This window comes from Ranitomeya imitator, chromosome 4 (genome assembly GCF_032444005.1).
Source record: "Ranitomeya imitator isolate aRanImi1 chromosome 4, aRanImi1.pri, whole genome shotgun sequence".
NCBI lineage: Eukaryota > Metazoa > Chordata > Amphibia > Anura > Dendrobatidae > Ranitomeya > Ranitomeya imitator.
This window is the reverse complement of record NC_091285.1, coordinates 431,675,777-431,689,032: the sequence shown is the minus strand read 5'-3', so window position 1 is coordinate 431,689,032 and position 13,256 is coordinate 431,675,777. Positions and strand designations below refer to the sequence as shown.

The 13,256-nt window shown below is 43.0% G+C and overlaps 1 protein-coding gene across 1 annotated transcript in view; it reads left to right on the top strand.

Annotated features, from left to right (window-relative positions):
* ZNF592 (zinc finger protein 592) overlaps window positions 1-13,256 on the top strand; it is a 100,519-nt gene that overhangs the window by 26,282 nt on the left and 60,981 nt on the right. The window contains exon 3 of the mRNA XM_069765548.1: window positions 8,174-10,473. Coding sequence (XP_069621649.1) covers window positions 8,194-10,473 — 2,280 coding nt within the window. The 5' untranslated portion in view covers window positions 8,174-8,193. The remainder of the gene's footprint in view (window positions 1-8,173; window positions 10,474-13,256) is intronic.

Sequence of the window (13,256 nt, the reverse complement as noted above, 5' to 3'; positions counted from 1 at the left end):
TAGAGAGAAAAGCCGGTAATTCAGTGCGGTGTACAGTAAAATCACACTGACCGCTTACAGTAGAATAGGTAGAATAAATGTGTACACATAGAATAGGTATATATATATATATATATATGTCAGTGAGACACATATATGTATATATGTTAATATTTATTCCAGCGCTATACAGCTTGAAAGCCGGTAATTCAATTACCGGCTTTTTCCTTCTCCTTGCTAAAACCCGCCATGATTTGAGACATGGTTTACATATAGTAAACCATGTCTTCTCTCCATTTTTTTTTCAGATTCCACACTACTAATGTCAGTAGTGTGTATCTGCAAAATTTGGCCGTTCTAGCTCTTAAAATAAAGGGTTAAATGGCGGAAAAAATTGGCGTGGGCTCCCGCGCAATTTTCTACGCCAGAGTAGTAAAGCCAGTGACTGAGGGCAGATATTAATAGCCTGGAGAGGGTCCATGGTTATTGGCCCCCCCCTGGCTAAAAATATCTGCCCCCAGCCACCCCAGAAAAGGCACATCTGGAAGATGCGCCTATTCTGGCACTTGGCCACTCTCTTCCCATTCCCGTGTAGCGGTGGGATATGGGGTAATGAAGGGTTAATGCCACCTTGCTATTGTAAGGTGACATTAAGCCTAATTAATAATGGAGAGGCGTCAATTATGACACCTATCCATTATTAATCCAATTGTAGTGAAGGGTTAAATAAAACACAAACACATTATTTAAAATTATTTTAATGAAATAAAAACAATGGTTGTTGGAGTATTTTATTCAACGCCCAATCCAGTCACTGAAGACCCTCGTTCTGTGAAAGAAATAACATAATAAACCAACAATATACTTACCCTCCGCAGATCTGTAACGTCCAACGATGTAAATCCTTCTGAAGGGGTTAAAACATTTTGCAGCAAGGAGCTGTGCTAATGCAGGCTGCTCCTCGCTGCAAAACCCCGGGGAATGAGTCTAAATATAGATCAATGAGCTATATTTAGCTTCATTTGCGGTGAGGCGCCCTCTGCTGGCTGTTCATAGATCGTGGGAAATTACCTAGAAAGCTCCCTGGCTTTCTAGGCAAGTTCCCACGATCTATAAACAGCCAGCAGAGGGCGCCTCACCGCAAATGAAGCTAAATATAGCTCATTGATCTATATTTAGACTCATTCCCCGGGGTTTTGCAGCGAGGAGCAGCCTGCATTAGCACAGCTCCTTGCTGCAAAATGTTTTAACCCCTTCAGAAGGATTTACATCGTTGGACGTTACAGATCTGCGGAGGGTAAGTATATTGTTGGTTTATTATGTTTTTTTACTCACAGAACGAGGGTCTTCAGTGACTGGATTGGGCGTTGAATAAAATACTCCAACAACCATTGTTTTTATTTCATTAAAATAATTTTAAATAATGTGTTTGTGTTTTATTTAACCCTTCACTACAATTGGATTAATAATGGATAGGTGTCATAATTGACGCCTCTCCATTATTAATTAGGCTTAAGGTCACCTTACAATAGCAAGGTGGCATTAACCCTTCATTACCCCATATCCCACCGCTACACGGGAATGGGAAGAGAGTGGCCAAGTGCCAGAATAGGCGCATCTTCCAGATGTGCCTTTTCTGGGGTGGCTGGGGGCAGATATTTTTAGCCAGGGGGGGGCCAATAACCATGGACCCTCTCCAGGCTATTAATATCTGCCCTCAGTCACTGGCTTTACTACTCTGGCGGAGAAAATTGCGCGGGAGCCCACGCCAATTTTTTTCGCCATTTAACCCTTTATTTTAAGAGCTAGAACGGCCAAATTTTGCAGATACACACTACTGACATTAGTAGTGTGGAATCTGCAAAAAAAATGGAGAGAAGACATGGTTTACTATATGTAAACCATGTCTCAAATCATGTCGGGTTTTAGCAAGGAGAAGGAAAAAGCCGGTAATTGAATTACCGGCTTTCAAGCTGTATAGCGCTGGAATAAATATTAACATATATACATATATGTGTCTACTGACATATATATATAGAGAGAGAGAGAGAGAGAGTATATATATATTTTCTTTTCTTTTTGGGACACATGGATCACTTCTATAGCGGTATGTTGGTTTTGCTACCCTGCGAGAAAACCACGCAGTACGGATGCCATACGGATTACATACGGAGGATGCCATGCGCAAAAAACGCTGACACACCCTGCCTACGGAGGAGCTACGGACCACTTTTTTCGGGACTTTTCAGCGTATTACGGCCATAATATACGGACCGTATTGTTTTACGCTGTGTGTGACGCCGGCCTTAATGATAAACTTACCTGGAGTAGCCAGTGCCAGGCAGCAGCTGCCAAGGCAAACGGGATCATGGGGTGCATTAAGAGAGGTCTGGATACACATGATGAGAGCATTATACTGCCTCTGTACAAATCCCTAGTTAGACCACACATGGAGTACTGTGTCCAGTTTTGGGCACCGGTGCTCAGGAAGGATGTAATGGAACTAGAGAGAGTACAAAGGAGGGCAACAAAATTAATAAAGGGGATGGGAGAACTACAATACCCAGATAGATTAGCGAAATTAGGATTATTTAGTCTAGAAAAAAGACGACTGAGGGGCGATCTAATAACCATGTATAAGTATATAAGGGGACAATACAAATATCTCGCTGAGGATCTGTTTATACCAAGGAAGGTGACGGGCACAAGGGGGCATTCTTTGCGTCTGGAGGAGAGAAGGTTTTTCCACCAACATAGAAGAGGATTCTTTACTGTTAGGGCAGTGAGAATCTGGAATTAACCATGTATATACTCCAGCTCCAGATAAATGGTAAAAAACTTTTTCTTTATTGATCCAACGTAATAAAAACAGGATAATCCTTACAGATGGCAGACAGAATAAGTGATTGCGCAGAGAACGGCTACGCGTTTCGACCACAACGGGTCTTACTCATGCCTAGATAATCTCAGAAATGGTAGCTACAAATACAGATAGTATGGTAGCTATATATATATAGCACCCCAGAACCTATCACAAGCATTTCACCCGTCACATGACTAAATACACAGGTCCTGGAAGTGCATAAAAGACAAATACAGATAGTGCATATAAAAGTAAAATAACGCATACATAAATGCAAAATATAAAATTGTCAAACCTACCTATTGCCCTAATTAGCAATAATGGTAAAGTATTTTGTTTCTTTTATTCATACCCGTGGGGAAGCGAGTGTTCAGACTGTACATCCAAAACGCCTCCCTAGTAAGTGGGCGTCTTTTTATATCACCCCCGCGGCTTTGAGGAAAAACTCTCTCTATGCCGTGTACTCTAAGAGCTGCGGTGTCTCCATTATGTGTCATACCGAAGTGTTTGGATACCATTGAGATATTCATATTAATCATGTTGTAATTTTTTGCGTCCCTGAGATGTTCGGAGACGCGTGTTTTCAACTTTCTTGATGTGCACCCTATGTATGAAATTTGGCAAATTAAACAGTCTATTTTGTAGATCACATTTTTATTGTGACAATTTATAAAACTATTAATTTTGTAACTTTTAGTTTTTTCGGTATTTTGAAAGGTGTTGCCTACACAAGAATGCGCACAGGTACTGCAAGCCGCAGTGCTGCATCTAAAGAAACCCTTGCATTCAAGCCAGATTATGGACATTATTCACAGGACTTAATTAATTTTGCGCTGCAGGTTATTTTCTTCCTTATGAGACACAATGTTTTTTCATTTGGTGATGAAATATTTGTTCAAAAGTCAGGAGTTCCTATAGGGGCTAAATATTAGCCATCTTTAGCTAATTTGACAATGGCCCATTGGGAACAGCAATATTTGTATTCTCCAGACAATCCCTTTATTGATCACATCTCCTGGTATGACAGATACATCGATGATACGCTCATTATTTGGGGGGGGTGATGTGTCTGCCATACCAGGATTTGTTGACTATATTAATACAAATGATTTTGGTATTAGGTTCACTTATGTTTTTGATCAAAGTAACATTTCCTTTCTTGATTTAAATCTGTACGGTATAGTTGATGAACCTATAGCTAGTAAAACCTATGTAAAGCCCATCAGTGGAAATACTATTCTCCATGCGACCAGTAGCCACCCAGCCCACACAATAAAATCTATACCTGTGGGTGAGTTTACTAGGTTAAAACGTAATTGCAGTAGGGATGAGGATAAACTAAAAGAATTCAGTGAACTTAACGAAAAATTAAAAGCCCGTAAATACCCCAATTGGTCGATTAATAGGACCAGAAATATAGTGGACAAAAAACGCAGAGAAGATCGTTTGGTAAATAGTGCTATGAGTGGATCTAATAAAAAGAGATTAAGTGATAAACCTCATGTATGTTTACAGTTCAGTTCTCAGTTTAATCATATCAAAAAAATTATCAATCATAGATTACCTATTTTATATCAAGACCATACACTCATGAATATTCTGAAAGATGGGGTTAATGTGGTGGCAAGAAGGGCTCGAACTATCGGGGATCTAGTAGCTCCGAATTTGTTTCTGACTAAATCAGGATCCAAAACCTGGCTTGAATGCAAGGGTTTCTTTAGATGCAGCACTGCGGCTTGCAGTACCTGTGCGCATTCTTGTGTAGGCAACACCTTTCAAAATACCGAAAAAACTATAAGTTACAAAATTAATAGTTTTATAAATTGTCACAATAAAAATGTGATCTACAAAATAGACTGTTTAAATTGCCAAATTTCATACATAGGGTGCACATCAAAAAAGTTGAAAACACACGTCTCCGAACATCTCAGGGACGCAAAAAATTACAACATGATTAATAGGAATATCTCAATGGTATCCAAACACTTCGGTATGACACATAATGGAGACACCGCAGCTCTTAGAGTACACGGCATAGAGAAAGTTTTTCCTCAAAGCCGCGGGGGTGATATAAAAAGACGCCTACTTACTAGGGAGGCGTTTTGGATGTACAGTCTGAACACTCGCTTCCCCGCGGGTATGAATAAAAGAAACGAAATACTTTACCATTATTGCTAATTAGGGCAATAGGTAGGTTTGACAATTTTATATTTTGCATTTATGTATGCGTTATTTTACTTTTATATGCACTATCTGTATTTGTCTTTTATGCACTTCCAGGACCTGTGTATTTAGTCATGTGAAATGCTTGTGATAGGTTCTAGGGTGCTATATATATAGCTACCATTTCTGAGATTATCTAGGCATGAGTAAGACCCGTTGTGGTCGAAACGCGTAGCCGTTCTCTGCGCAATCACTTATTCTGTCTGCCATCTGTAAGGATTATCCTGTTTTTATTACGTTGTATCAATAAAGAAAAAGTTTTTTACCATTTATCTGGAGCTGGAGTATATACATGGTTGGATCTGCTGCTGCTTGGAGTCCCGGGTCAGGACTTACTTTCGTGCTCCACATCTGATGGTCTGGTTGGTGAGCTGGCTGCGGCTTTTGTTAGCCGTTTTTCTTTTTTTGGCTTTATAGAATCTGGAATTGCTTGCCTGAGGAGGTGGTGATGGCGAACTCAGTCGAGGGGTTCAAGAGAGGCCTGGATGTCTTCCTGGAGCAGAACAATATTGTATCATACAATTATTAGGTTCTGTAGAAGGACGTAGATCTGGGGATTTATTATGATGGAATATAGGCTGAACTGGATGGACAAATGTCTTTTTTCGGCCTTACTAACTATGTTACTATGTTTGGTGTCTGTAAATTCCTAATGACCTGGAGAATCATAATGGCAGATCAAAACAAACAACTGTGGGATTGCACATTTTTTTCAATTTACCACACTTTAACCCCTTCATGACCCATCCTATTTTGACCTTAATGACCTAGCCATTTTTTTGGAAGTCTGATCAGTGTGCCTTTATGAGGTAATAACTCAGGATTACTTCAACGTATCCTACTGATTCTGAGATTTTTTCGTGACATATTGGGCTTCATGTTACTGGTAAATTTAGGTCAATAATTTTTGCGTTTATTTGTGAAAAAATCGGAAATTGGGAGAAAATTTAGAAAACTTCACAATTTTCAATTTTTGAATTTTTATTCTGTTAAACCAGAGAGTTATGTAGCACAAAATAGTTAATAAATAACATTTCCCACATGACTACTTTACATCAGCACAATTTTGGAAACACATTTTTTTGGGGTTAGGAAGTTATAAGGGTTAAAAGTTGACCAGCAATTTATCATTTTTACAACAAAGTTTACAAAACCATTTTTTTAGGGAGCATCTCACATTTGAAGTCAGTTTGAGGGGTCTATATGGCTGAAAATACCCCAAAGTGACACCATTCTAAAAACTGCACCCCTCAAAACCACATTCAAGAAGTTTATTAACCCTTCAGGTGTTTCACAGCAGCAGAAGCAACATGGAAGGAAAAAATGAACATTTAACTTTTTGGTCACGAAAATGATCTTTTAGCAACAATTTTTATTATTTTCCCAAGGGGAAAGGGAGAAAGTGGACCCCAAAAGTTGTTGTCCAATTTGTCCTGAGTACGCTGAAACCTCATATGTGGGGGTAAACCACTGTTTGGGCGCACGTCAGAGCTCGGAAGGGAAGGAGCGCCATTTTACTTTTTGAATGGAAAATTAGCTCCAATTGTTAGCGGACGCCATGCCACGTTTGGAGAGCCCGTGTGTGCGTAAACATTGGAGCTCCCCCACAAGTGACCCCATTTTGGAAACTAGACCTCCCAATGAACTTATCTAGATATACGGTGAGCACTTTATGCCCCTAAGTGCTTCACAGAAGTTTATAACGCAGAGCCGTGAAAATAAACAATATTTTTTTTCCTCAAAAAGGATTTTTTAGCACGCAATTTTTTTTATTTTCACAAAGGTAACAGGAGAAATTGGACCCCAAAAGTTGTTGTCCAGTTTGTCCTGAGTACATTGGTACTCCATATGTGGGGGGAGGGGGCGGGGAACCACTATTTGGGCACACGCCGGGGCTCGGAAGGGAAGTAGTGACGTTTTGAAATGCAGACTGATGGAATGGTCTGCGGGCATCATGTCGCGTTTGGAGAGCCCCTGATGTGCCTAACCAGTAGAAACCCCCCAACAAACACCTAACCCTAACCCTAATCCCAACCCTAACTTTAGCCCCAACCCTAACCTTAGTTTTAGCCCCAACCCTAACTTTAGCCCAACTCTAACCCTAATGGGAAAACTGAGACGGCAAGGGGGAGATCACTGGGGCAGGGGGGAGATCCGCGGGGTGGGGGGTGCTCTCAGGTGCGGGGGGCAGGAGGGGGGCTGAGGAGATGCAACATGGAGATGGAGCCGGCAGCAGCAGGTGGGGTGATCAGGGGGCAGGGGGAAGAGAGTGGAGGTCGGGGGGGGGGGGGGGGGTTGGAATCGGATGGCAGGGGAGCGGAGGGCAGCAGAGGGGAGTACTGGATGGCAGGCGGCAGTGGTCAGGCGTTGGCAGGGCAGCAGAAGGGATATCGCTCGTCAGCTCCCACTGAAGGGATCAGGCTGCAGAGCGATGGCAGCCATATTTAACTCCGACCCTCCACATCTAATTGAAGGGATAGCGTCACATGGACGCTAGCTCCAATCAGATCTTGGGGGAGTGACAAAAAGGTCACCCGGAGTGATCGTAGCCCCGGAAGGGGAGGCAAAGCCACCCCCTGGGGTCAAGTACAGGGCCCCCTGTACCTGCGGGTCGGGTGACATTTTAGTGACCCCGGTCACCCGACCCGCAGGAACGCGATTCTGCCATGACGCCACATAGGCGTCACAGGTCGGATTGGCACCGACCTTCATGACGCCTACCTGGCGTCACAAGTTGGAAGGGGTTATTTTTTTTCCCCCAGTACACGATATGTTAAAACAATGATGTTATTCAAAAGTACAACTCGTCCCACAAAAAAATAAGCCCTCACATGGCCATTTTGACCAAAAAAATAAAGTTACGGCTCTGGGAAGAAGGGGAGCAAAAAATGAAAATGCAAAACCAAAAATTACCTCTGGTCGTTAAGGAGTTAAATAAGTGTTTTAGCTCAACTACTGCAGGAAGCGCAATAATTCAGGACTGGAAACTATCTGAAGATGGGTTTTGTCCAGTTCATAAGTTTTCTATAAAAAAAATAAATAATAATTTTAAGAGCATAGCTGTGTAAGGCAAACTATTAAATTTCATTTCTTTTTCGTTGATTGCAGATACCGTTACATTTCCAGTCATGGGGGACATGAAAACTCCAGACTTTGATGATCTTCTTGCCGCTTTTGATATCCCTGATGCTACAAGTTTAGATGCCAAGGAAGCTATCCAAGCAACAAGTGATGAGCAAGAAAACCATCTCAAACCATCAGGAATGTGTTTGGATGAGAATCTGTCTTTGGCCCAGTCTGTACCTGTCCCTGATGTTCCAGCAGTTAGCGTTATTGTGAAAAACACCAGCCGACAGGAGTCATTTGAGGCATCTGAAAAGGACGGAAATCACATGGGTCCAACTTTACTGCAGAATGGTTTTCGTGGCCCTGAAGTGGGCCCTGAGCCCCATGCTGTTGGACCAGGCTATGGAAAATTTGAACCAGAATTTATAAATGGAGACAACTCGCGGGGTTACACAGATAAATTAGAATCGCACAAGGCAGAACCATTGCCAACTTTTACCCAGTTTAGCCCTATTTCTAGCCCTGAGCCAGAAGATTCAAAAGATAATATCCTCAGCAAGCAGAAGGTAGCAGAGTCTCCATACTTTCCACAGCCTTCCATGTACGTACCTGAAGAAGGATGCATGGTCGATTCTATAGGAAAACCCTCGGAACCAGAGCTGAGTATGTTTGATGAATACTGTAAAAAAGAGCAGAAATCTGACTGCATGGAAGCAGAGAAGGCTAGATCTGAGCAAACCCGAGGTATCGACAAAAACAGCAGCTTGCTTGGTTCCTCTATGCCTTTTAGGGATGCTCAGGACAACAGCAATTCTCAGGAGAAAGTATTTTCTGGTGCAGGAGACTCTTTCAGTGAAGCAGCAGGTACATCAACTCTGACTTCATCTGTGCCACCTAGGCAGCGGATTAAACCTGCTCATTCTAAATTATCATCTTGTGTAGCTGCTTTGGTGGCCTTGCAGGCTAAAAAAGTTGCGGTGGTCCCTAAGGAGGAACCTTTAAATACTTCTAAAGACATTAGTATCCCATTAAAAGAAAGTATTAAGGGTAGTCCAAAGATGCCAAAGTCACCTAAGAGTCCACGAAGTCCTCTGGAAGTAGTCAAGAAGATAATTAAAAACCCTGACAGTCCCATGAGTGTTTGCAGTGACACAAGTAGTAAAGACTCTCCTTCGGTTTGTGCTGGTTCTCCTCCTGCAATTCCCAAAGTTAGAATAAAAACAATAAAAATGTCATCAGGCGAGATCAAAAGAACTGTAACTCGGATTTTGCCAGAAGTTGAATCGGATGATTTGGTTAAATCTCCTGAGGATATTCCTGGGGAAAATTCATCTGGGGAAGATGTCAAATCTGTGCCCTTGGAAGAAGTGACTGACCCAGAAAAGGATAGAACAAGGAATTCTGGAAAAAGTACAACTAGTGTCCAAGGACAAAATGCTGCTGGCACTCAGTTATCAAATTCTAAAGGGGATAAGAAAAAAGCAGTGCAGGGTTCAGGTCATCAGAATCCAGGCAGTGGCTCGGCAAAGTCCTCCAACAACTCTCAGAACAAGAAGCCGTCAACAGCTTCCACCAAGACTGCATCCAACTCGACAAGCTTGCTCCCCAAGGCTGTTCACCTTGCCAACCTTAACTTAGTCCCTAATAGTGTCACTTCTACTGTTGCAGTGAAGACTACAACAGTAAGACAGACGCAAGGAACTCCTATGGCAGTGCCACTGGTACACCAAGTTAAAATGGCAGCGCCTGTTATTGTAGATGCTTTTAATAAACTTTTGCATAGTGCTAATCCTGTCCCAACCTATACTCCAAATTTAAGCCCACCTCCTGATAGCAATATTACACTGCCGCCTACAGGTTACAATTGTCTGGAGTGTGGAGATTCCTTTGCCTTGGAGAAGAGCCTTGCACAGCATCAGAATAGACGAAGTATCCATATTGAAGTCATGTGCACTCAGTGCACTAAAACGGTCCAGTTCTACAACAAATGCAGTTTGCTAGGGCATGCCAGAGAACACAAAAGCAAAGGACTGATCATGCAGTGTTCACAGCTGATGATGAAGCCTATTTCTGCAGAGCAGATGCTGGCGACTCCTCCTTTAATTGCCTCTGTCCTGACCACTCAGCCTTTATCTTCCACCCAACGAACGGTAGCACCGACAGCCTCACTTGGAGTGTGGTCTGGGTCTTCTTCCTGTGGCCCACCAGCTATGCCACTTTATGCAGATCCATATGGACTTATACGCCATGGGTTTAAGTGCTTGGAGTGTAGCAAGCAGGTTGAGGACTATACCTGTCTAGCAGGACATTATCAGAGAGTGATAGAGGAAAAAGACGGACTTGTAAGTGAGACTTTTCTCATTATTTGAACTGCTGTCGAATTCAGCCATAAGTTTTAGAAGTGTGTTTATTTCATGTACATTTTATTTACCCCAAACTGCATTTTAGATCCAGTGTCCTTTTACACGAGTAGATTTCCCAAGAGAAGCAATGACTGACGATATACCAAGTCAAGTTTGTAATCTAACTGTTCTACCCAGTACACTCCTCTGCCGTCACAGTCATCATAGACCTCTCCAGTCGGCAATTCTGCAGCTTCTACTGACATCTTGTTGACAGAGCAGCAGCTTCTCTTCCTATCTACTCTGATGGGGTGTGACTGCCCATGTCATGGTGATTGACATCCCACACCCTGCTGCCTAACTGTAGGGAGCAGCCTGTCAATCAGCATGACGTCAGCAGTCACACCCTGTCTACAGAGAAGCCCGGAAGAGGAAGAGCTGCTCTGTAGACATTAAAGGGAATCTGTCACCAGGATTGTGCACAGTAACCTACACAGTGTCAGGTCGGCGCCGTTATATTGATTAAAATGATACCTTGGTTGGTGAAATCCGTCTTGTGATTGTTTAACCCCTTTCTGACCTCGGACGGGATAGTACGTCCGAGGTCAGAACCCCGCTTTGATGCGGGCTCTGGCGGTGAGCGTCAGCATGACAACCAGAGGTCTATTGAAGACCTCTATGGTTGCTGATGCCAGATTGCTGTGGGCGCTCATAGCAATGCAGTAACTCTACTACATAGGAGCAATCTATGTATCGCTCCTATGTAAAAGAGCCGATCAAGTTGTGCCAGCTTCTAGCCTCCCATTGAGACTATTGAAACATGGCAAAGGTTAAAAAAAAAAAATTTTTAAATATAAAAGTTTAACCCCTCTGTGACCTTAGACGTACTATCCCGTCGAGGTGCCCTGGGCTTATCTGACCCTGGACGGGATAGTACGTCATAGCCGATCGGCCGCGCTCACGGGGGGAGCGCGGCCGATCGCGGCCGGGTGTCAGCTGCTTATCGCAGCTGACATCCGGCACTATGTGCCAGGAGCGGTCACGGACCGCCCCTGGCACATTAACCCCTGGCACACCGCGATCAAAGATGATCGCGATGTGCCGGCGGTGCAGGGAAGCACCGCGCAGGGAGGGGGCTCCCTGCGGGCTTCCCTGAGACCCCCGGAGCAACGCGATGTGATCGCGTTGCTGCGAGGGTCTCACCTCCCTCCCTGCTCCCTCCAGCCCCGGATCCAAGATGGCCGCGGATCCGGGTCCTGCAGGGAGGGAGGTGGCTTCACAGAGCCTGCTCAGAGCAGGCACTGTGAAGCCTGCAGCGCTGCATGTCAGATCAGTGATCTGACAGAGTGCTGTGCAAACTGTCAGATCACTGATCTGTGATGTCCCCCCCGGGACAAAGTAAAAAAGTTAAAAAAAAAATTTCCAAATGTGTAAAAAAAATAAAAAAAAATATATTATTCCCATAAATACATTTCTTCATCTAAATAAAAAAAAAAAACCAATAAAAGTACACATATTTAGTATCGCCGCGTCCGTAACGACCCGACCTATAAAACTGTCCCACTAGTTAACCCCTTCAGTAAACACCGTAAGGAAAAAAAAAAAAAAACGAGGCAAAAAACAACGCTTTATTATCATACCGCCGAACAAAAAGTGGAATAACACGCGATCAAAAGGACAGATATAAATTACCATGGTACCGCTGAAAGCGTCATATTGTCCCGCAAAAAAAGAGCCGCCATACAGCATCATCAGCAAAAAAATAAAAAAGTTATAGTCCTGAGAATAAAGCGATGCAAAAATAATTATTTTTTCTGTAAAATAGTTTTTATCGTATAAATGCGCCAAACCATAAAAAAATGATATAAATGAGGTATCGCTGTAATCGTACTGACCCGAAGAATAAAACTAATTTATCAATTTTACCAAACGCGGAACGGTATAAACGCCTCCCCCAATAGAAATTCATGAATAGCTGGCTTTTGGTCATTCTTCCTCACAAAAATCGGAATAAAAAGCGATCAAAAAATGTCACGTGCCCAAAAATGTTTTCAATAAAAACGTCAACTCGTCCCGCAAAAAACAAGACCTCACATGACTCTGTGGACCTAAATATGGAAAAATTATAGCTCTCAAAATGTGGTATTGCAAAAAATATTTTTTGCAATAAAAAGGGTCTTTCAGTGTGTGACGGCTGCCAATCATAAAAATCCGCTAAAAAACTCGCTATAAAAGTAAATCAAACCCCCCTTCATCACCCCCTTAGTTAGGGAAAAATAAAAAAAAATGTATTTATTTCCATTTTCCCATTAGGGCTAGGGCTAGGGTTAGGGCTAGGGCTAGGGCTAGGGTTAGGGCTAGGGCTAGGGTTAGGGCTAGGGCTAGGGTTAGGGCTAGGGTTAGGGTTAGGGTTGGGGCTACAGTTAGGGTTGGGGCTAAAGTTAGGGTTAGGGTTTAGATTACATTTACAGTTGGGAATAGGGTTGGGATTAGGGTTAGGGGTGTGTCAGGGTTAGAGGTGTAGTTAGGGTTACCGTTGGAATTAGGGTTAGGGGTGTGTTTAGATTAGGGTTTCAGTTATAATTGGGGGGTTTCCACTGTTTCGGCACATCAGGGGCTCTCCAAACACGACATGGCGTCCGATCTCAATTCCAGCCAATTCTGCGTTGAAAAAGTAGAACAGTGCTCCTTCCCTTCCGAGCTCTCCTGTGTGCCCAAACAGGGGTTTACCCCAACATATGGGGTATCGGCGTACTCAGGACAAATTGGACAACAACTTTTGT